Raw genomic sequence first — 24303 nt, forward strand, 5'->3', positions numbered from 1 at the left:
TTTAAGAAATATGTACATGTTTAGTACTGTTGTGAAGAGGCTTACAGCCATATCTTTCACAGTCTAATTCAAGGCTATAAGCATTACTGACTAAGAAACAAATCACACAATTTATATGTTTGTGTATTTCAGTCCTCATGCAATATGACATTTTTTTCTGAAGGCATTGAACGTTCTGACACTTCTGCTTTATCTGCCAGCAACAGGCAGGAAATGCAGGGCGAGAGTAAAGGATGTTGTGGTCAATGTGTGATTACTTCTTGTCTGAAAGATCCTTCTTTTTGAAAAAGATAAATATAATACAACTGGGTCTATTGTCACACAATTGGTGCATATTACTGAAAAAACTATTGCTGCTTTGGCTTCATTCACTATTAATATTTCTTTTTGCCATTTCTGAATTAGTAAACTTTATCCTTTGTCAGATAGTGAATTGTATTTTTTTTTCAAAAGCAACAGCTGCTATGTATAAAAACATACATGAGCAATAAAAAATAAAATTTCAAAAAAAAAGATGAACGTTATTGAGTGTTTGCAAAGCCTAAAAAGGTTAAACTCACAGCTTGGTTATATGTTTCCGCTTTCAGGTTGTGGGTTTTTTTTTTTTTTAAGGTTGAGGTGAGGTACAGATCCTCTGCAGAACATGTTTCTGAATCTACCAAGCTAACGCTGCAGGTTGCATTAGAGGCTTCATACTGTGCACCAATCTCAAAAAAGCAAACCGAGAACTCTATAGCAGTCTTTATTTGTAATTTATCTTCTCAGTTTATTTTGCTAATGGATGATTACAGTGAATGATAACAACACAGTTGCTGCACGTGAGGGTTTTACACTTATCTCAGGAAGAGAGATTTTAGTTCAGCTCAAAAATATTTCTGATGTGATGTTTGCAGACACATGTTGTCGTGTTTTCAGTTTCTCGACAATCTGCAGTCTGTCTAATAAAATGCACAGCGTAAACACAGGTACATTACAATAACCTAGAATGTCATCCAAAAAAGCGTACAGCCGAAACCACAGAAATTACAAATATTATATCCAATCAATAATAAAACAGATTGTTTTAAATCAGAAATGTTGTGTTACGATCTACATGCATGTGGGGAATACTGCTTACTTGGCAAATACTGAGCCACTGAAAACCACCACAGGTATAGTATCCCACTATGCAAAAGAAGCTGCCTGTTCAAAGATTGATGCATCATCGCCTATTAGTAGAAAGTCAGGTGGAAAGAAAAACTGTGGTAGGACAAGCAAGCGTGATAACCGCAGCCTCAAATAAATTTAGTAAGAATTTTATGGGGACATACATTTTACGTCTAAATCTAAATGAGGCCTATGTGTTTTACAAAGTATGTATATTAAAACAGACTTACCTAAGTGATTATATATAAAAAGTTGCTTATAAAGTTGATTCATTTCCTGTTTTGTAGTAACATGTCTGATTTTTAAAAAAATAATCTTTGTTGTTTATTACACAATGTCTATGATATGACATTACATCTAAACTACTACTGTGATGTAAAAGTTTCTTAATTTAAGCAAGTTAACTTTGACCAACCTAAGTTTGCTCTTTTTGGCTTTGATAGTTTATTGACTTTTCTAACTTTGACACCTTTGCACAGCATATACTAAGATTTGTAAGAGTTATTGGTTTTAGCTAGCTGTTGACAATCCAAATTCAAGAAAATAAATAGTTAATTCTGCAATTTCCCAAAATAAATTAACTGCAAGTGAACAACAAAGAAAATGTCAAATCCCTAAAAAAGCAGGTTTTAGGAGCCAAATTCTTCCAAACCAAATGAAATGGCAGAAAATAAACAGCAGATTTTTTCATTCAAAATTGGAATGGAATGCAACATAAGTATTAAAAGTCTGAGCATAAAACTTTATTTACAGCTTTACATTGAGATAATAAAATGTAAGACTTTGACAGAAACACTTTTACGGAAGATATTTTAAAATGCTGCACATTAAGAAATACAAGGTTCACTGAAAGACACTGTGCATGGGAAAGTATTACATTCAGTCTAGTTTCTACATATAAACCATCATTCGTCATAACAAGAAAACAAGTCAAAGGTATTTCACCGTTAACTTGAAACTAGCGTGACCTATCTGACTTCACATGAACAGTCTGTGTATAAAAGATGTTCACAAACATATTGGTATAAGTAACAGAATTTAAATTTACAGTTCCAGATCACACCACAGTGTTCCTTTCGTCCACGCTGGTAGTTTGCGAGTACACCGAGGTACCTCTGTCCTGAGGAATGTACATCTTGATCACCTGGCACAGGCTGCATGGAGCTCTGTTTATCAGCCTTACGAGGTGCCTCCTGAACTTCTCCCCGACAAAGACATACAGAATGGGATTGAGACAGCTGTGGGAGTACGCGATGACTTCTGTAATCTGTAAAGCCAGTCTGACGGCCTTGCTGCTTTCACATGTGGCGTAGACCTGCAGAAGTTCCAGTGTTTTAAAGAAGGCCACCACGTTGTAAGGAACCCAACAGCAGAAGAAAACGGCCACCACTACGACTACCAAACGGATGGCCTGCTTCTTGGAAGACTGGGTTGATAGCAACCTGCAAATGATCTGAGAGTAGCAGAAGCCTAGGATGAAAATTGGGATAAACAGGCCCAGAATGTTCATTTTCAAGAGACTAAACACACTCCAGAAATGAAGGTTGCCGGACACATCGTTGGGTGATTTCTGGGGATACTCAGGGTAGCAGTACTGAGAACCGTTGACAGATGTTTGAGTTTTGAGGAAGATCAGGTCAGGAAAAGAGGCCAAAAAGCCAGCCAACCACGTAACAGCAGCTGCCGCAATGCCACAGGTGCGTGTGCGTGCTTTAAGGGCGTAAACTGCGTGCACTACGGCCAAGTAACGATCGATGCTCATCAGACAAATGAAAAAGATTCCACAGTAAAAGGCAATGTGATAAATGCCCAGGACCATCTTGCACATAGCATCTCCAAACAGCCACTGGTCTCTGGCTTGGTGGGCGAGGAAGGGAAGAGAGCACACCATGAGAAGGTCAGCGATGGCCAAGTTGACCAGGCACACATCAGTCATGCTACGGAGTCTAACCCCGCAAGCGATGACCCAGATTACTAAAGAGTTTCCAAGGAGACCTAAGAGGAAGAAAATGGCATAGAGGGGTGGAAGAAAGTAAGCCCCATGTCGCACATAATAGCATGTTTGATAGTCTTCGTCGTCCCCTGGATAGAAATATTCAATTGTGGTGCCGTCAGTAAAGGGCATAGAAGAATTATACCTAGAAGGAAAAAGAGAAACAAAGATAAGTGATCAGTATTTTCAAAATATTTCATTTTCACACTGATGGGGTTTTTCTGAATACTGATTTTCATCGAAGCTTGACCTGCCGATTTAGATTGATCCCATTTTTTTCTCCCAGTTAAATATAACACAGAACAGAGAAAGAAATATGTTGCACCTTCTTTGAAATTGCTAGCTGTGAATCAAACAGCAAATGAAGTCATTACTAGACTATCACCATGTATCCCTATTCTGTGCCTGACTCAAAACATGGCTACAAAGTGCATGTTGTTGTTCTTTACAAATAGCAATTTTAAAAGAATTTAAAAATGCTAGGATTGTATTAGAAAACAATGTTCATCATCCTCGGGTTGAGCTGGAATAAACTTCAGTGCTTACCCAAAGTGCAAAATAATTAATAAGTCTGTGGCAACTGTTCATGTACGACTGCACATGCAACTAATCAGACTATGTCCTCTTTCTGAGCTTCATTGAGTCCATATTGGAACAGTCCTCTAGAAATGACTATTAAAGAAATAATCTTTGTTTCCACAATTTGTCTCCCACTATTTTATGCAGTCAAGTCCATGTTGATGGAGCTCTCATTTATAGATTTACTCTATAAATCCCTTCATAGAGTATTTGTCAGTGGCTGTGGTTTTGGACAGTGCCACACCACATCTGAAGAAACCCAGTTGTTAGGTTACTGTGATGTGAAGCTGACATTTTCCTCTATTAAAACAAATTTTGATAGAAACTTATGCTTTGTAAAAAACAAAAATCTTTTATTTCAACATTCAAGACGAGTTCCCAAACCACGTTACAAAGGGGTCCACTATGCTCTCTATGCTCGGCCTCTCATCCATATATCAACCAGACAACTGCAGAGTCATCTGAGTATTTTTTTACAGATGATAGGACTCTGACTTGTACTGAAAGTCTGACTGAAAAACACCAGTGTGAGTACAGCCCCCTGTTGTACTCCTGAGCCGCTGACCACTTAGACACGCAAACCTTTAGCCTGTTTGAGAGTCAACCACCACACCAACATTCATATGTTTATAAGGCAGTCATTTTAACACTGGGGACATCAATCCGTGTCTGGAGTTTCTTACACAGTAAACCAATCCTCCCTTGAACATGCCACACTGTGCGAACGTCACACTGAACGTCTGTCTAGTCATGATTGCATGATTTAAGCCGAATAATTTAGAGATCAAATCAGTCGAGTTGGTGTATTTTTCTGATATTTAATATTTCTCTACTTAAGGCGTTTCCATGGGTTCTAGTTGGACCACTCCAAAATGCTTCTATCACTGCCAGGCAGGAGGAATATGTTTTTAAATTAAAAGATTATGAGCTTTTAACTCGAATCTGACAGGAGTATGAATAATTTAGTGGGTGTAAAACAAATCCGCACACAATATAGGATAAATCATTTTGAGACTTTTTCTACCTTTAATTATTATACCCTGTACAATTCAACTTAGAAATGAACAAGCAGTTAGAGAGGAAAACACAAATAATGACAGTAATAATTATAATAATAAACAATAAGAGCTTGGTTACATATGTCTGCGCACCTCTAAACTCATGTTTTATGAATCACATAGTTAATTTCCAGCATTCAATCTGCCCGATGCTTGTTGTCGATATCTATCATATTGTGTGGAAATCCACACCCGTCTTCACCCATATATAGCAGAGCACTCTGGTTGGGTCATTTATAAAGTGTTCTTCAAACTGACATTTATTATTCAAGATTCAAGATAAAGTTCTAGTTTATCTGAAGAATAGCAACAGCAAAGTGTCATACTGCCACCACTATTTTTCACTGAGAGTTGAGAGTTGTTTTTTGTGACTGGAACAAAATGTCAGTTTTAGTAATGTCACTGCTTTCATTATTGGCTACTTCACTCACTCTGCATATCTAATACTGAGATTTTCACTGTTACCTTTACACAGGTTATCCATTTCATCCTTTGCAACCTCTTTGTATGTGAAGACTTTATATTTACTTTGTTTATGATCTCCAGCTCCTGATAAGTTTCTATCACATAACTCTGCTCTCTGCAGGATCCATGTTAAAGTTTGTGGTCTTCATGGTATAGAGACAGTAACTTATATTTCTGTCTGACTAGCTTCACTTGCAGTACGTCCTTTAGGTTAGCTGATCTGATCTGTATTTACTTGTTGTCCTTCACAGCAGATGTAATGGAATGCGTTTCCACAACAAGCCTTTCAATTATCTTCAACCACCTCTGAGATTTTTAAGAGACAGCTTGGAATGTATCTGCTTACAAAGGCGTTCCGAATTCTTACTGCATTGAAATCTGTTTCTTTACAGCACTTGTGTTGTTTATATTGCATATAGGCATGTATTTTAAATTGTAAAAAGTGGTATAAATAAACTAGACTCGTTTACATGCTAAAGCATGCAAATGAGGAAATTCTGGGAAAAACTTTCGAGTAGCTCATATCCATTTCAGATTCTTAATCAGATTCTCAATAAATAAATTGCCTGACTACTTAAGACGACTCTGAAACCTGGAAAGAAATCAACAAAGTATGGTTGTGAACTCTTATGCAGCCAGCTTATAGCAAGCTTTTTTTTATTTATTTATTTTTCTCTTTTATGTTGTCTCTTGAACAGATTTGTCTGTTGTTCAGCTAAATAATAAAGAAGGTGTGTTAAATGAAAAGGCAGAAAAAGCTTGGAAATAACTTTTCCTGGTGTCATTTTCTGTGGCAAAGAGTAATATTTTAACCGGGTGTGTTTAAACTTCATTTGATATGAACTGCAACAACCACGCAGTTTGAGAATAAATAACTTCAACACATTGAAACATTTTTAGACATGTCAAAATGTGGCTGTTTTCCTGCGAGGTCCTTTGAAGGTCTCTGCAGCTGAAAACACAGCTGTTGCTTTTAAGATTAAAATCGATCCGGCTGCAGACTTTTCTGTCTAGATGTATCTGCCCCTATTTTAAAGTTCTTTCTATATACTGTAAATATACCATATACCAGTTCTGGGGTTATTTCTGTTTTTAATCAGACTAAACCTGCTTGGGAGTTGTTTTTAATTATTATTATTATTATTATTATTATTATTATTATTATTATTATTATTATTATTATTATTATTTCTACATATGTAGCCAAATATGCAAATACAACACAGAACGTATATAGCCTCGGTCAGAGAAGGAGTTACAAATCTATCACCAAAATAAAATTGCGAAAGTATGCATCATAAAACTTAGACGTAGCTAAAGTGAAACTGAACTGCAAGTAAACATCTTCCTGAAATGAAAGTAGATAGGTAGGCCAAAGGCTAGCAGCGACCAGTTAAGCTTTCAAGACTTTAGTGCTTTAAAGACCTCTGCTAAAACAAGAAATAAAACGTGTAGCTTTAAAAACATTTTTTCCTTACCCAGGTGTGCCAGTATTAGAGAGAGTAAAAGTGAAAGCTGTCACAGCTGGGGGATTCATCTGTTCAGCTGACAAAAGGGTTCCACGACCCAGTTTCTGAGGAAGAAAACCGCCGATCGCACTTTCAATAAGAATCCCATCTGAACGCCCACAGACTGCAGCCAAAACGACGCCTTGGATCAAATGTCTGTCTAGGAATTTATCTTTTCTCCTCCTAGTTTTTTTTTTTTTTTTCTTCTTCTAGATTAAAGCAAGGCAGTGCTACTTCTGCACAAAATCAAGAACTGAAACAAAAATTAGGACCTTTTGTCGGCTGAATTGTGCTTAGCAAACATTCTTTAAATGTCGTCTGTGTTTCCTGGCAAGAAAAAGTCACGAATCAGAAATAACACGGACTATAAATATTTTATGATTAAAAAGAAAAAAAAAAGTGCATCTGTGGTTAGACAAACCGCACAGGGATAGGAAAAGCGGTTTAAGATAAAAATCTTTAACCAAACACGTATGAGGTTAAACTATAATGTACTGATTTTTTGATAGTGTAACTATATCATATGTAAGTTGTTTTAAGTTTAAATATAATAAAAATTAATAAATAAACCACAGACGATCTTGCTTGACAAATGAAGTTTTTTTTTTTTTTTTTTTGTCTTTTACAGTGACTCAGATCTAGAACCACATCACGGCAGGGATCACTTCATTTTACAACTTGCCGATGATTATCTCACGACAACGCAGGTAAGTGAAAAATGTTAAAATAAGTCATATAGGTTTGTTTTTATGCATTTTGCTCAATGGTTTCTTATAAGCATACTCGGGTTTGAAAGAAAAATGAATAATGTATGTGATGACAGATGAATTGGCGTGGTTGAGTAATCCTTCTTTATACCCCTGACTGATTTAGACTGAAAGTAATCTTAATTTGAAAGTAAAATGAACATTTAAGAGTGAGTCGACATTACCCCGACTTAAATGCAGTAGAGGAATTGTGAAAGGAGGTGAATATCATGGAGTTTGCAGGTAGAGTGTCCAACCTCACAAATGAATGGGCCAAAATACCAGTGGAGACATGGGAAAAAGCTTGACACAAATTACAGTAAAAGACATTGAAGGCAAAAATAATTATTGAAAACAAAACGATCCGCTCTCAACATGCAATTTTTCTTACACTGTAAATAAAAAAGGAAATGTCTGTATGGGCTTATGCTCATTATATGTAGTTATGCATATTATCAGTATTTTTTCCGGTTAAATTAAAATAATTTTAAATCCAAATCTGCTCAGTTTGTTTTCTGTAATGTATCAAAGGTTAAAAATAGCATTGTATGTCCTGCATGTTCTTTAGGTGAAAATAAATAAAAAAAACACACACAAAATTATTCTTTGTGTGACTACAAGTAAATACTGTACAAATCAAACAATGGGAAAAATCAAATAAGAGTAAAATTCAGCGACACAAAATTTTTTACAGCATATTTTCGTATTAAAACTATATGTTTGAAACTTTTGCATACAAATTGAACAGAAACCTACCCATCACTGGTGAAAAGATCACTTTCTGTCGAATTCATTTTGCTTCAAGAAATAAAGTAATCAGTAATATCAAAAGTGTCTCAGCTGTGTATCCGATATGATCAGTCAGCCAGTATGAATGTGTGAAAAGGTTTATACACCTCTCAAAGCACTCTCCACCCCCTAGACCAGAGAGGCAGGTGGGCCTGTGTATAAATTATATGGTTTTGTACTTCCTCAGTCAGCTTTTGAAACTTTAAAACAAAAACCCACATGCAGCCGCAAGTCCACATATGCTCGTCTAAATACATAGTGACTTTGACCAAATCCTGCAAATGCACATAGATGGAAGGTTGCAGGGCATGATGGGTTATGCATGTTTTGCACAAGAGTGATACTACCAAAATAGACAGTGCTGCAGTCTGTACAAGTAGTTTCAAAACATGGCCTCTTATAGGAAATACATATCTTAACCTGAATAGGAAGTTGTACTCTTTCAGGTTGAGGAGAAAATTTGGGTTTTTGCAAATGCTGCTAGTCACTGTAAGACACAGCCTTCAGACACAATTAAATTTATTGGGCAGGCTGGCTTTCTGGTTGGCTTTAAGGTATGACACACAAAGACACACTCTGCAAATCATGACAGGATGAAAATGGAAATACCACTCGAAGGCAATACAATGTCCTGTGGAATTCTCACCTATCACACAATAAGCACGCTCTATACCACATTGTCTTCTTTCTAGGTTACTGTCAATGACATATGGCTTTGCACTACACTCATTGTAACCATCACCCCAGACACCGTAACCTTGTTTCTCACCTGACGTCACACCAAGATCCAAGCATCAAAAAGCCTTTTAAAAATGTCACACCAACAATTCTGCGGTATCCAGGAAATCTCAAATACAGATCAAAGGTGGGCTACTATGAGGCTAAAAAGGTGACAGCTTGCATTGACATCCAAAAGGAGATTTGGCATTGGAAAACCAAACACTGAAAATGAAACATTTTTATTAAAAACAGAAACAGTTACATTGCATAAAATTTCATTTTATGATGCATGTTTATTTTCTGATTAGACAAGCTTTCACATTTTTAATTTGCAAAAAATAAAATGCAACTTAAGAGAATGACATAGATATATAATTGATTGATTATTTGACCGTTACAGAGAACTATTAGAACACTTCTCTTGAATAAATCTATTGTGTTTATTGACTTTTAAAATACGATTAACTAGAATACCGTATGGGGTTGCGGTCAGATTTGACCTTAATGTTTATTTCAGGAAAAATACTGCTTTGTTTTTATTAACTGTACTTTGTTAATACAAATACAACATGAAAAGCATAAAACATATCAGTACCCTTTTTCAGTGACAATGACCTGAACAAATTAAAGCATCAATTGATGTCACAATTCTTCTCAGTGAATCTTGTGACCAAAGGGATCATTTTAACATCCACAGCAGCTTTCCTGCCCTGTATGTCAGGAGCTTTCTACCCTTGGAGGAGAAGATTTCAGCAGGAATGGGATCAATTTGTTCACCAGTGAAATCTTCATCAGATGTATTGGTTTTCTGGTTGATAGCTGACATCATTGTCTTCCTCGGAGAACACCTAATCTGAATCACTATGCTGCTTTGTTCCCTAGGTCACATTTTTTATTTTTTTTTACCAAAAATATGAATCAAAGCTTCACTTGCTGTAAATATGTTTTTTTCTTGGTTTTGCTTGTTGTTCAAGTGATCAACATCAAACTGAATTTTGCATGCATGTCAACTAACAGTGTTAGGGGCATCTAACTTTGGGTAAATATTCTTGTTTTAAAACCATTTGTAATAACAGGGTCAAAACTGACTCCAACACCACAAACATCATAAATTTCACCACAGTGTTTTCAAATTAAATGATGTTTGGCTTTATGTTGTCAATACAGAGGTTTTTTGACAACGTTTTATGTTTTAAAAACCACAGGATGGTTATACAGGCAATGACTGTAATAATCACGTAAACAAGACCCTGACCTGTGCTTGTGTAGTATTTAAACCTGAACCTTACATCAGGGGAACTCAGGTAGATGTAGAAGATGAGCAGAAAGATCTACTACTTTTATGTCACAGCTGGAGTAGCTTCTACAGAGAGAAAAACATATAAAATTAATAATTGAAATAGCAACAAATGATGCTAATTGGAGAGTAGTAGAAGAAAGTGAGAAAAAGTTATTGATTTGTCCTCAAGTAGCCTATGCCTGTAGCATCATAACTACAGAGATAGCTGAGGTTCACCTAATCCAGTCTAACTAAAAGTGTTATCAGAAAGGAAAGTTTTAAGCCTAGTCTTCAAAGCAGACAGAGCTGGTTCCACAGGAGGGGAGCTTGATAACTAAAAGATTTGCCTCTCTTTCTGCTCTTTGAAATTCTCAGAACTATCAGTAAACCTGCAATCTGAGAGCAAATTGCTCTGTAATGAGCATATGGACCTATCAAATCTCTGTTTGGTGCAGCTTGAATATTAAGGGCTTTAGGAGAAGGAGAATTTTAAATTTTATTCTGTATTTCACAGGGAACCAATAAGAGAAGCTGAAACAAGAGAAATATAATCTCTCTCTTTAATTTTCATCAGAAATGTCACTGCAGCATTTTGGATCAGCTGAGGGCTTTCAACTGCATTTGTGGACTTCATGATAGTAAAGAATCAAATTACTCCAGCCTTCCAGCCTTGTGTTAGGTTTTCAGTGTCACTCCTGGACAGGATATGTCTAGAGATGACAGAAAGGAAATACGAATTGCGATGGAATATTAAATTATAATAAATGTTCAAAAATAACACAGATTCTTTAATTCTGATTACTAAGTATTTACTGAACAGTACCTTATTGATTTCTCCATTATGAATGCTATAGGAACTGTGTGACAATTGTGAAATGATCCACAATTTCTTTGTTTTGTGCTGTTTTTATTATTGGAACTTTTCCATTAGTCCGCTGAACAATTTCATCAATAGCATTGGTGCAGCCCTGGGTTGTCTAAAATCTCAACTAAAGTACGGTAAGTAAAACTTTATCACCAGAGTTTTTAGTATGTGTTGATTTGGTATGTTTACATGACAATCATCAAAGTGCAGTGACCCTACTCAAAAAGCCATCCAATATGGCTGAAATAAAACAATAATGCAAAGAAGAGGGTGCAGAAATTCAGCCTTGATATTTTTTTTAAAAATTCCCTTTTTCATACAAGATTAGGTTAGCTTGAATGAATTTTACCCCTGATAAATTAGAGAAAAAACAGAACAAGTCTTTGAATCATTACGAAGTACTTGAAATCTTTTGAAACGGATAACTTGCTGGTTCATCTAAAACATGAGATGTAAGATGTTCAATAGTTGAAGATTTTGGAAAAGTTTGAACTACATTTATGATACAGAAAGAGCTTGGCAAACACATATCAAGATCTTGAAAGACTCTGTAGGTGAAAGGCATTTGACATTTATTGAAAAGGAAGCTGACAAAAAACACCACAGACAATTTAATACATTTTGGTATTCACAAACAGCACTATTTATACAAAATAAAAAAAACATTTTCATCTAATCTTAATGGTCTTCTGTACATTCAAACCATATACTGTATATATATATATATATATATATATATATATAAAAGTGATGATTTTTTTTTATCTGCTCTTTGTACTTCTTGTTAAATGCTGAACAGAACGACAGAAAGACATGGGTTGGTTGGAGTTTGCATTTAAATGTTTCAGGTAATTCTTGCACACTTTCCGAATGAGTCATCATCTTGCATGTGACAAGGAAGAACTTGTTTCATGCGCCGAAACCTTTGCAAGCTGAAACCGCGTGACCTCCCCCTCCGCCATAACCACTGCCACCATGCCGTCTTACACACACGCACTTTTATCTATTTAGTCTCTCGGTGCAGAGAAACAAAGAAGCACTGCACATCCCGCCTCGATCACAACGATGACCCAGTTTCAATAATCTGATCGTACAGGTGTGTTGGAGGTCTCGTTGTCTGTGGTTTGGCTGGTGCTCTGGTAATTCCAACGGAAATACTTGGAAAGCACTTTGGCCAACGTCTTCCTGAACTTCTCCCCAACGAATGCGTAGATGACTGGATTTACGCAGCAGTGAGACAGAGCAATGATCTCAGCAAAGACCATGGCTGCATCGATGGCCTGTGACGACTCGCAGTTGTTTAGGTATTCAGACATTGGCTGCAGTGTCTTCAGGAAGACTACGATGTTGTAGGGCACCCAGCACAGCACAAACAGACACACCACAATGAAAATCAACTTGATTGCTTTGTCCCTTTTGGAGTTCCTGGATTTGGAGACCACCACGAGGATATTCACATAGCAAAAAATAATGACAGGAAGACAGAGAAAAAGGGCCACCACGTTCTCTGTGAAATTTCGCTGCATTTTCCACGACGACTCGGTTTCCTCTGGGTAGATGGGATGGCACTGGAAGCTTTCATTGTCCAGTGACTCTAAGCTGGCAAAGACCACATGTGGGGTTGCCAAGACCACAGATGCGACCCAGATGATGACACTAGCGATGAGTCCGTAGCGAAGGGTCCGCTTTCGCATGGCTGCCACAGCGTGGACGATTGCGAGGTAGCGGTCCACGCTCATCATGGTCACAAAGAACGTCCCGCTGTAGAAACCCAACTGTTTGGAGGGGCAGAAAGAAAGTACAGTGAGAACAGGATGTGACAGAATATGAAGCAAAACTGGTTAGATGTTCTGTAATTTACTTAGGGGGTGATTTGTTGTTTTTTGTATATACATTTAAATACTGCTTGTTACCATTAAAAAAGGTCTAGTTTCTGAGATTTTTAACATTTTTTTTTTATTTATTTTTTTATTGAAAAATTGTCTCACTTGATAGAATCCTGTAGCCAGTTTGCAGGATGGAAGGCTCTGGGCAACGTGGACCCAGACAGGCAGAGATACAGCCATTAAAAGGTCAGATAGGACCAAGTTTAGGAGGAACACGTCAGTCATAGTCCTTATCTTTGTGTACCGGAGGAGAACCCAGAGAACTATAGCATTTCCTGTGAAGCAAATTAAAATAAAATGTCTTAGCTTTTTAATGTTAGACAATCCAAATCAAAAAGATATGTCTATCTAAGATATCATATTCCGTTTTTGCATGCAACTTTTGTGTGTGTGATCTTACCTATTAGGCCCACACAGAACAACATGTAGTAAAGAACAGGGATGAGCACAGATCCACTGGTGAAGACCCAACTTGTTTCATTGCAGTCGGAATCATAGTCATAATATTCGGTCAAATTCTCCGTTACGTTCATAGTGCTGTGTGAGACAGAACAGAACCTTCGTCAATAAAACAATGAACAGATAATGAAAGATAAAACCCAATCATATTCCTTAACGTAAAAAAAAATAAACTGTGTAGTGTTTACCTCCTTAAAGTTTTATGTTTTCTTTATGGATTTTGTCACATGTAAATGTTTTAGATGTGAATATCAGACAATGAGAACCTAAATAAATACCAAGGTCACTTTCAAATGATGATTTAATAATTAAAAAAAAAGCTATCCTGAATAATGTGGTAATATATGAAAAATAATTTATACAATCAGTAAATCATGAATTTACACTTAATCTCCTTTCTTTTAAATTGACCTTGGTTCCACTAGTCACACACTTGACTAGTGATTACTGACATTGCCATGAAATCAGGAAATTATTCAGCTAGAGCCTGTTTGGTAACAGGAAGTAGGCTAAACGATCTCAAAAAGTGTCTGGTCTTGAAAAGATTCAAGAGTACATAAGAAAAAAAAGTTATTGATATCTGCTTGTCAATAAAGGGTTGCTGTGGTGGCGCAAGGGCAAATCACACCCCATGTATGGAGGCCTTAGTCCTCAAAGTAGTGGTCAAAGGTTTGATTCCCAGCCTGACGACATTTGCCGCATGTCTTCCCTCTCTCTTATTACTCTCTTTCCTGTCGAACTACTTTCAAACAAAGGCTATTAGAGCCAACAAAATCTTTAAATAATAAAGGGTTAAAAAGCCCTTTGCAAGGCTTTGGGATTCTAGCAAAGCAGAGAACAAAAAAACATATTTTATTGCTCATTGACAGTTCATCTAGGAGGTCATAATATAACCTTGAACTACATTTTAAGGACTGCAGACGTCAGCTGCATTAGTTCAAGTACATTTATGGTTCAACAATAAGAAAAAAAAAGATGCCTTGGGAGAGTTCCAAGGCAAGAGGCTCTGCTAAATTAAAAGAGCATTTACCAAGAAACATCTTGATGATTTGTAAAAACTTTTGTGAAAATATTCTGTGGGACTTTTTGGAAGTTGTGCGTCCTTCTACATCTGGTGTAGGACTAATTTAGCACCCAGAAAAAAAAGAATTAATTGAAAGTAGTGTGGTAACCAGGGGCTGCTTTTCTGTTTCAGAACCTGGACCACTTGTTGGAAGCATCTGCCTTTCTGTCAGAGATTCCTAAAGGATAGTGTTGCCAATTTGTGATTTCTCATTTATTCTTGGGTAATGGAGTAGAATAATCATTCAAGTACAACCAGCCTGTCCACCTTTGAATTACTCCTAAAGTAAAATAAAACAAACAAAAAAAAAACTGTTCTGGAGAGCCCTTGTCAAACTTTTAACTTAAATCTGATTGAGATGCTGCGGCATGACCTTAAACAGGTCATTCATGTTTGAAAACACTCCACTGTAGCTGAATCAAAAATAATTCAGTAGAGAAGAGTGGGTCCAGATTTAAGATTTATTTCCAGTTATCACAAACTCTTGTTGCTGCCGTCTTGGTTTTGCAGCAAGTAAAATTGTTTAATAATCTAAAAGATTTAAGTGTAAATCTTTGACATTTGAACTCCTTATATATCTCTGCAAAATCTTCAAATTTGATTTTACAATTAACAGCAAAGACATCATTATATCTGATACATCAACGAAACATTGGACACATGCAATTCAGATGTTACAATTTCTTTTTCCATTTTAATGAAAAACATTTTTTCAGTGCGCAACAGGTGCCGTTTCCTGTCACCAAACATCCCAGTTTAGTAAGCCTTCTCTCAAGCAAAGAGAGTTTACATTAGACATACTGAGTGGAGTTTGTACTTTCGTGGTCAAAAGGTAAACAAACAGGCATTTTGTCTTATTGAGTCTCTATGATATTAACAATTGAAATATACTTTCATAACAAACCAAAGCGGACAAAACATCCAAATATAATTTTGTACATCAGTACTTACTTTCCCATTCTGTCATTTGACTCCTGATACTCCCGTCTTGTGATATAAAAAAATAAATACAACTAATTATCTCTGAGTTGTCTGTTAAAATTCCTTTCAGAAATCTTCATGAAACAACCGTGGCACGCAGCATGCCTCCCAATTTCACAGAACACCACGTCCTTCCTCACCACCACGAGGACTGGATGCTGTACAAGTTGACACTGAGCTGGGGGGGGTAATTTGTATTAGTGTGTCTGGACTTTTCTGCCCTTTTAAGCTGAACTTCAGATACCATCATCATTTAATGAGTCACACTGGAAAGGCCTATCCTTCACACTTTTTAGAAGTCGAGTAAGCAGTTGTATGAATCTGAAACAAATTCACTGTATCGCTGAATCTCTTCTAGAGATTCTTACTCCTCTGAATGAGTTGTAATTACAGAAACACGTGCAGCGCAAACTTCCTACTGTTGTGACCATAATCAAAATCATGTGATCTTATAAACCACATCTCAGACATTTTTCTTTCACAATCAACATACCCTGAACCACTCGCTTTGACACTTATGCCGACCCTCACTTCCTGTGGCTGACTTTGCTTACGCGAAAACACAAGCGCGCGCACACACACAGGTAGGCAGCTCAGCCACAAGTGCAAACAAAATCACCAACTACGCTATGTGCTTAAGGTGTAGGAGGGGCGTGCTGTGCTGGTGCAGGGGGTTAGCATGCCCCACGTTTGGAGGCCTTAGTCCTAGACACGGACGTCGCGGGTTCGACTCCCGGTCCCGACAACCTTTGCCGCATGTCTTCCTCACTCTCCTTCCTGTCTGCCTACTGTGGAAAAAATACGAGCCACTAGCACCGCAAAAACTCTTCGGAGAAAAAATAAAAAAATATTTAAGGTGTAGGAGGTGAACGAAAAGCAAGTGTTCCAAATGGCAACTAAAAGTTTAGATATTGAGGCACTTACCACACTGGCTGCCAAAGTCACTGCTACTGAGCTGTGTGTGTGTGTTGCTGAGCTGCGCATCAAGATTTCATTGTCATCCTGCCACTTGCTTGCAAAGTTTTTGTGACAAATCCTGCAGCGAGGCTCATTTCTGGTAACGTGAACTCTGGGTTTTGTTGTTTCCTCTGCATCGTGTTAAACCTGCACAGAGGTGTCAGTGTGGTATTCTGAGAATTCTCCCTTGATGTGTACAGAAAGAACTGGAGGGGGCGGAAATGTCTGCTCATGGGGAGCTTTGCTGTTTTCTTTGCTCATATCAGAGAGATCTTTGAAGGGTCTTGTCTTTAATCTTTATTCCAAAACAGCAAACTTTTCATCACCTTTGACAGGGATTTGCAGAAATTAACAGTCTTACTACGTAAAAGTTATACAGTACATTGTCTTCCATAATGCCTGAACTTTTTAAAATTCTTTAATCTTAGTAATCCCAAATGTGTATGTATTTCATTGGGATTTTGCTTGAAAGTCAACACAAAGCTTAAATTTAGAGGCAGCCAAAAGGCCAATGGTAACTCCTGAGTAGTTGCAGAAAGCCGTAGCTCAGGAGGATGAATCTACTACTAGCTGGATGCTCCACAAATTTGGCTTTTAAAAAAGAATGGCTTGAAGAAAGTGATCATTGAAAGAAAGCCACAAGAAGCAGTATTTGTATTTTGGCACAAAGCATGTAGAGCTCAATATTGAGACGCGTTGATTAGATGAGAACAAAACTGAACCATTAGGCCTACATGCAGAACACCATGCCGAGACGATGCTGCTCTTTAGCAAATGCAGGGAACATGGTCAGACCTCACTGGAAGGTGGATGGAGCTACATATTAGCCAAGCCTGATAGAAAACATGTTAGAGGCTGCAAAAGCTTTGAGACTGGACGACGAGACACGCCTACAAGAAGGAACAGTTCCAGTATCCTTACTCTTCTGATTCATATTCATGCTTTATCAGATAAAATCAGAAAATGTGCAGTTATAATGTGACAAAATCAATTAAATCAATAAAATTTTATTTGTATAGCATCTTTCAGCAACAAGGCATTTCAAAGCACTTTACATCATAAAAACACAAAAATACAAAGTCATAAAACACACAGTCAACAATTGAAGCATTACAGTTTGTTGTTGTTACACAGCAGAATGTTGATTTCATTGATTTCATTTCATTGATTATCTTTCTTTAGGTCCAAAGAGAATCATTTCAGTTTTGTTTCTATTCAACTGAAGAAAGTTTTGGCACATCCACCACTAAGGATTTGTTCAGTGCTTGGATGGGTTCAGAGTCACATGGTGACATTGTAATGTACAGCTGTGTATCATCCACATAGTTACAGTAGCTAATCTTACTTCCTGTTATAACCTGAGCTATTTGACGCACATACATATTGAATATGTGAAAAAGTACTTTTGCTAAGCACCCATAGTTTGAGTAGAAAAAAATGAAAGGATATTTTCTTGTTTTTTTTTATTTTTTATCAATGTCTGTGTTCATATTGCATTAAGTTTCTCCTCAGCAATGAAATGTTTGACTTCTTGTGTTGATGATTTGACTTGCGACCGTTTATAGCAGTGCTTTGGGAAGAAAGAGATGCACATCCCAAAATCTCCCGGAGAGATTGGTGAATTTCAAAATGTCCTATGTGGCAAAATAAAGGAAATATCTGTACACCAAAAAATATTCTGCAATACCTTGTCTTGCGGGAGCTCCACTCGGTGCATGCCTCTTCTCTCGGTTTTACCATCTACATCAATATATGAAAGTAGCTAACACGATGCAAAAGCTAGCAGATTTTGCTAATCTGGCAGATAAAAGGAGAAAAAAGTCCCACTTGCCTTCCAGTCTTCAGATGAGCAATCCTCCTACGAAGCAGACTGCCACATCAACTGAGAGAAAGATCACATACTACCTCAAACATTCTTAAGTGAAAATATGACAGATTTGAAAACTCTGGAAAGTAGTTTTATTTAAAAAAAAAAAAAAGCAGAACATATTACAGCAGACAGGAAAACAATACAACTCTTTTTGATAACTTTTGAAAATGTCCTATAGATTGTTCAACTGCACAGTAAGCAAAAATTATTCAGTGAATGCAAAACACCGTGCAGAGCAGGATGCAAAAGCTCTCTGCTGGAAGACGTTTTTATTATTATTATAAAGGTGTGAGGAAGAAATAACAAAACTGTGGTATCTGAAGTGGCTGTGAAGATCTTTGTGGTTGCAAGCTGTTCCAAACTGTAGGCTTGGTCTGATGCCCTTTCTGCATCCAACGTCATAAGGAGGAGGAAGTGTCTTGGTTAAAACAAAATACAAAGGGTTCAAAGGATGTACAGAGATTGTATTTAAGATTAGATACTGATGAACGTTGTCGTCTTAAGGATGAAACCACAACAAGGACACCAAGTGGCCTGGAGTGCCTGATTAGTCTCTACCAATATCCAAAGTCAGAGTATGTCCACTTGTAGCTCCTACATGATGACAGTGGAGGTGACAGAGGATCTGGACATAACTGAACTTCTCCTGAATGAGCTCTCCTTGAAACTCACTGGGCCAGGTGCCCATTTCTTCAGCAAGTGCATGGCTCGTCTCATAAACTTTTGTCCCACGAAGGCATATATGATGGGGTTCAGGCAGCAGTGTGTGTACGCGATTGCCTCGGACACTATGGTTGACACCTTGAGGTTCATCTCCACACTGCAGCCGCTGGCCATTAGGTCTGTGGAATACAGGAACTTCAAGAAGCGGGAAATGTGATACGGAGCCCAGAACAGGAAGAAAACGATCACTATGGAGATGATGAGCTTGACGATTCTGTGCCTTTTGGCCGTCCTCATTTTCACCAGAGTGGGGATTATCCTCGAGTAGCAAGCCACCATCACCAGCATGGGAATCAAGAGACCCAGAATATTTGTAGCAAACAGATCGTAATAGACCCAGATTTCACTTTCCGGTCTGTAAAAACAGCCGACTGTCTCGCCATCATTTTCTAACTTTGTAAAGATGAAGGTTGGAAGAGACACGCAGAAGCTCACGATCCAAATCAACACGATCAGAGAAAAACACGCCTTTGTTGTACGATACCGTGCCACCTTGTGAGCGTACATGATAACCACATAGCGGTCCAGCGTCATGATAACCATGAAGAAGATGCTGCTGAAGAAGCCGGTGTGGTGGGAGCAGGACAGGAAACGACACATGAAGTCACCGAAGGTCCACTTGCCAATCAGAGTGTAGTGAATGTAGAATGGGAGCGTCAGGAGGAAGAGGAGATCAGAGAAGGCCAGGTTGAAGAGACACATGTCAGTCATGTTGGTCTGGTTGCGGTGTTTCACTAGGACACAGACGACCAGGCCATTTCCTTTCAAAAAGAAAGAGATCAACATGTTAGTTCCTGGCAGAATTGTTTGTAGTAAGAGTGTCTTTGGAGCTTTATTTATACACTTACCTAAGAAGCCCAGGATGAACACCAAAGTGTAGATAGTCACCAGAAACCCCTTACTAAATGTCCTCATATCATCCTGCTCACATACAAAGTGGGTACTGTTCATGTCGTAGTCGTAATAGCCTGAATAATCAGCCGACGTGACTTCTAAGGGGTCTTCAGTGATGTCTGTAAACAGAGATTTTTCATCAAACGTCAATTTCATTGTCAGTTCATTCAAAAGTTCTTGCAAAAATATTAACATGTTCATCCAAAGGAAGCTGGTTTTCAATTTATAGAAACAAAATATGTGGCTTGTACTAGCATTCTCAACTAGTAGTTGTCATGTCAGCTTATTCTCCAACCTGAGCCATACATTTCTACAAATTAAGAAATTTGCAATGTGTTGTCAATTGTGGTATTGGTTTGCAGATGCTTGACCAAATTACTTTAAGAATTCTCCAATCTGCTTCTATTGGATAACATTTTCAGGCGTTTTTATTTATATAACAACCACCTTATTTTTTTTTTTGCATTGTTAAAATGTTAATCTGTCCTAACTTTGCCCCCGTTTAAATCAAAATACTTTCTTTGCATGCAAAGCCTGTGTACAACACTTAGGATAAAGATACACCAGTCAGTTTGCTGGAGATCAAAATCAGATGATCTTAAAAAAAGATTTAGATTGTTCCTGTTTTCTAGATGCGGTGAGCTTTAGGTGCCCACTATTTTTCGTCTACGAACACTTTAAACTGCAGGAAGTACGTCAATATGGCTTTTGAGGTAATACAAAAATAATAATATATGCATAGTTTGGGGACATATGACTTAGTGGTAAAATAGAGAAAGCATCTGTAATGTCATTTAATGTCCTTAGAAAAAAAATACAAGAACTGGTCAACATCATAATCTCAACGAAAACAGGAAATTGGTACATTTCTAAATTTGGGTCTTAGTTCTGCTTAGTAAACCTCAGTTCAGTTTATAAAAATAAATAAGGCATGAAGCCAGTTTTAGTCTAAATCCAATGTTCAAAGCTTGAGATATTGTTTTAAAGCCTAAAACCACTTTAGACATCTCCATGGTTTTATACCAGACCTGCCTGCTGTGTTCCTTGGCCTGTATGATGCTCTTTATTCTTCAGTGCTTCTAAAAACTTCTGATGCCTTTAGACAGCAGCTGTTTTTTTTTACTGAGGTTAAATAACACACATGTGGATTGTGGACTCCTTATTTATTATGTGACTGACTGCAATTGCAATGCAATGCACTAGATTTTATTTGGATTTTAAAAAAAAAAAACAGGGTTAACACATTTCAGATTTTTTATGCTAACATTTTTTAAAATCAGCGTGTTATTTTCTTTTCACTTCATAGTTATTAACCACCATACTTTTGTTGGTCTAACACAAAAACACATAAAGTGCAATAAATTTTGTGGGTTTAATGTGACAAAATTCTAAAACCGTAAAGTGTTATGAACTCTTTTGCAGGGTACAGAACAAATCCGAGTGATCCGGATACAATGACGTGCTCAGGTCACCTGAGGTCATCAGAGGCCAATAGCATATATTTATAAGAATTTTTATTGAAACAGAAGCACAAAGTCCTAGCCTGCCTAGCCTGTATTGTTGTGTGTGTGTGAATTATCCAATAAGCACCACAACACAAACTTGTATGTAAACAATCTGTAAACCAAACACATCTAGCTGCTTAAACTGCTGACATCCTGGAGGCAAACTTCTTAAACAGTTCATAATGAAACCTTTTACGCCATCTGCTGGTTATTGCAGATAATGCATTCAAAGGTAAGAACATAAATATACTGTTCCACGTCATTTTATTTCACCACGTACGTTTATATTGTTTCTCATGCGTGTGACTCATGAGGTATGAATTGTATAAGTATGGGTCATAGGTTTCTGTGCGCTCATTTGTTCTGTATTATTTTACAAAATCAAACACACAAATCCTGTTTAATGAAAAAATAACTTCTAAAGATGGAGAATATTCAATATATATATATATTTTTTCTTATGAGTCATTCTGAATTTATTTAAGCCCAACTGAAATTAAAACTTCTAATAAATAAACATATGTATAGGTAAAAAAATGTACAAAAACTTGAAAGTTATTTCTATTAGTTGAAATGCACTTACTTGACATGGTGGTGTCTCAGTGATACCTTCTTCAATCAGATAAAATCCAAATTCGCTTATGAGGTCTGCCTGCCTCTAAATGACTGCGATTGTGATGCCCTCAAACGAGCAGAGAGGATGAACTGCCTCCGAACCAGCACAGCCTTAATAATGTGACTAGAAACAGTCAGAAACTGAAGTGCAGATGTTGTTTCCTGTTCGTCCCTGGGCGAGATCTTTATCTCTACATTTCTGACAATAACCTGACAGAATATAGAACTCAGTGACTTGTAAAACAAGTGAGAAAACATGCCAGATACTGACAAATACAACAAAGCTTTCTGTTGTATTTGCTGATTATACCTGCTGATTTTGATTTAAAAGCTCTTTGCCATACAGGCTATAGTGACAATGGAACAAAGGGGGCAATTTTATTTGCATAGCAAGTAAATGTGACCAAGCTTGTACTGGTGTAGTTGCAGTTTCTTGTCTTAATATTAACAGTATATCTTTTAAGATCATTCTGTCTCAAAAATCTGTTTTCAGGCCATTTTATTATTCAGCAAAAACACAGTTTGTTATAAGTTTTATAAATATATGTACACTTATTTATCTCCTATCGTGATATGATAACTGTCTTCTTATGTTTGTTCCTCTTTCTGCTTTTATAAATATTGCTTTTGGGTGTCATTTTTATGCAGATATAGAGCCACAGTTTCTCTATATCTGACAGAAGCAGTCAAAGGGACAGACTGAACCGAAACACGGACAAAGTTTCAGGGGTTGTTACGCATTACATTTTTCAAAATTACACATTCTGAGAATAGTTTGTACAGCGATGTGTTGCCAGCCTTGGTACTGGCTTGCAGATGCTTGACCAAATTACTTTCAAGAATTCTCCAACCTGCTTTTATTGGAAAACACTTTCAGACATTTTTATTTAATGAACTACTTTTCTTACATTGTTAAAATGTTAATCTGTCCCTTTTTTTGCCGCCTCTTAAAATCAAAATACTTTCTTGGCGTGCAAAGCATGTCTACAAGATTTAGGGTAGAGATACACCAGTAAGTCTGCTAGTGATTGGAATCAGAAGATCTTAAGAAAAAAAGAGTCAGATTGTCCCTGTTTATTAGATGGACTGACTTTTAAATGTCCACTATTTTTGGTCTATGAACACTTCAATCTGCAGGAAGGACTTCGATATAACTTTTCAGGTAAAAGCCATATTGTGTTAAGGGAACACATACCTTATTGGAAAAACAGAGTTAATTTCTTTAATGTCCTTTAATGTCCTTAGAAAAAAAAATACAAGAATTGGTTAGCATTATAATCTCAAGTATAACAGGAAATTGGTGCCTTTCTAATTTTGGGTGTTTGTTCTGCTGAGCAAACCTCAGTTCTTAGCTCAATTCTGCACACAAAGCAGATAAAAATAAGTAAGGCTTGTGGAGAAGTTTTAGTCTGGAACATTTAGGTTACATACACAAAATTGCCTTAAAAAAATGCCTTCATTTATTTGGAGGTGAAGTGATAGTATCATAACCATCAGTTTCTCCTTTCGGGTTTTGAGCTGTTTCTCTGTTTTTTGTATTTCAAAGGTCACACAACCACTATTTGTTTAACCATGTCAGACCATACTCTATTTCCTAAAAAGGTTTTAGATGGTTTTCCCGCTTCACCCAAACTAATTTAAGTTTATTGTGGATTGAACCACTTAAGCACAACAGGGCTCAACCTTTAGAGCTAATTGACTTTTTAAATTGCATGTAGTGAAGAAACAGGCTCAGTCTAACTTAAAAGTAGACTTTGTCGCATACTGCAAAACGTTCAAAAGCAATCAATAATGAGGAATATAAAAGGGACATCAGATGTGTAGTGGTCAGCTTACCTGGAGACAGGTTCCCAAATGAAATACTGTATATGTTTGATTTTTTAATTGTAGCACTTTCAGATTGAAAAATGTAAAATTCATTACAAACTCGCTAAATTATTATTATCATTATTATGAAATTCAATCTTAGGTTACATACAATTTGGGGCCGATTTTAAGACATCTTAAACAAAACATCGTGCCCTCAAGACCCACGGTTGGGGAAACTACTCGTTTATTTTGTGTTTAAACGGTGACCTCTAGTGGTGGAAAAAATATAGTGCAACTATATGTTTGTATGAAAATTGCCAGTGCGGACTTAGCTAATTCATATCAAATTTAATTCAGTTGGCAATATGGGCTTTCTCGAAACCCACGGATGAT

At 37.0% G+C, this 24303-nt stretch overlaps 3 protein-coding genes across 5 annotated transcripts; all 3 read right to left on the bottom strand.

Moving 5' to 3' along the window:
- LOC102227458 (C-C chemokine receptor type 4-like) lies at positions 1-8349 on the bottom strand. Of its 2 annotated transcripts, none has more exons than XM_023330203.1 (2): positions 8252-8349; positions 1-3284 (listed from the first exon to the last, which is right to left on the bottom strand). In XM_023330203.1, exons 1-2 carry the CDS (start codon positions 8287-8289, stop codon positions 2204-2206), a joined length of 1119 nt encoding a protein of 372 aa, XP_023185971.1. In that variant the 5' UTR covers positions 8290-8349; the 3' UTR covers positions 1-2203. The 2 variants fall into 2 exon arrangements, with proteins under 2 accessions (XP_023185971.1, XP_014328774.1); XM_014473288.2 differs by lacking the exon at positions 8252-8349 and adding an exon at positions 6720-6921.
- Positions 8350-11713: 3364 nt separating this feature from the next.
- Positions 11714-16603, bottom strand: LOC102227196 (C-C chemokine receptor type 3-like). Of its 2 annotated transcripts, none has more exons than XM_005811013.2 (4): positions 16462-16603; positions 13435-13571; positions 13137-13309; positions 11714-12923 (listed from the first exon to the last, which is right to left on the bottom strand). In XM_005811013.2, exons 2-4 carry the CDS (start codon positions 13565-13567, stop codon positions 12225-12227), a joined length of 1005 nt encoding a protein of 334 aa, XP_005811070.1. In that variant the 5' UTR covers positions 13568-13571; positions 16462-16603; the 3' UTR covers positions 11714-12224. The 2 variants fall into 2 exon arrangements, with proteins under 2 accessions (XP_005811070.1, XP_023187087.1); XM_023331319.1 differs by lacking the exon at positions 16462-16603 and adding an exon at positions 15508-16222.
- Positions 16604-17529: 926 nt separating this feature from the next.
- Positions 17530-22200, bottom strand: LOC102226943 (C-C chemokine receptor type 2-like). The gene is made up of 3 exons (XM_023330481.1): positions 22070-22200; positions 19936-20100; positions 17530-19848 (listed from the first exon to the last, which is right to left on the bottom strand). Exons 1-3 carry the CDS (start codon positions 22074-22076, stop codon positions 18959-18961), a joined length of 1062 nt encoding a protein of 353 aa, XP_023186249.1. The 5' UTR covers positions 22077-22200; the 3' UTR covers positions 17530-18958.
- Positions 22201-24303: the final 2103 nt, after the last annotated feature.

This window comes from Xiphophorus maculatus, chromosome 3 (genome assembly GCF_002775205.1).
Source record: "Xiphophorus maculatus strain JP 163 A chromosome 3, X_maculatus-5.0-male, whole genome shotgun sequence".
Classification (NCBI taxonomy): Eukaryota; Metazoa; Chordata; class Actinopteri; order Cyprinodontiformes; family Poeciliidae; genus Xiphophorus; species Xiphophorus maculatus.

Coding starts and splice junctions, on each gene's coding strand:
- LOC102226943 (XM_023330481.1), bottom strand. Junction 19,849..19,935: donor GTTCATCCTGGGCTTCTTAG/GTAAGTGTATAA, acceptor TCTTTTTGAAAG/GAAATGGCCTGGTCGTCTGT.
- LOC102227196 (XM_023331319.1), bottom strand. Junction 13,310..13,434: donor GTTCTGTGTGGGCCTAATAG/GTAAGATCACAC, acceptor TTTGCTTCACAG/GAAATGCTATAGTTCTCTGG. Junction 12,924..13,136: donor TGGCTACAGGATTCTATCAA/GTGAGACAATTT, acceptor CCCTCCAAACAG/TTGGGTTTCTACAGCGGGAC.
- LOC102227458 (XM_014473288.2), bottom strand. CDS start 6,778: ATGAATCCCCCAGCTGTGACAGCTTTCACTTTTACTCTCTCTAATACT. Junction 3,285..6,719: donor TCTAATACTGGCACACCTGG/GTAAGGAAAAAA, acceptor TTTTCCTTCTAG/GTATAATTCTTCTATGCCCT.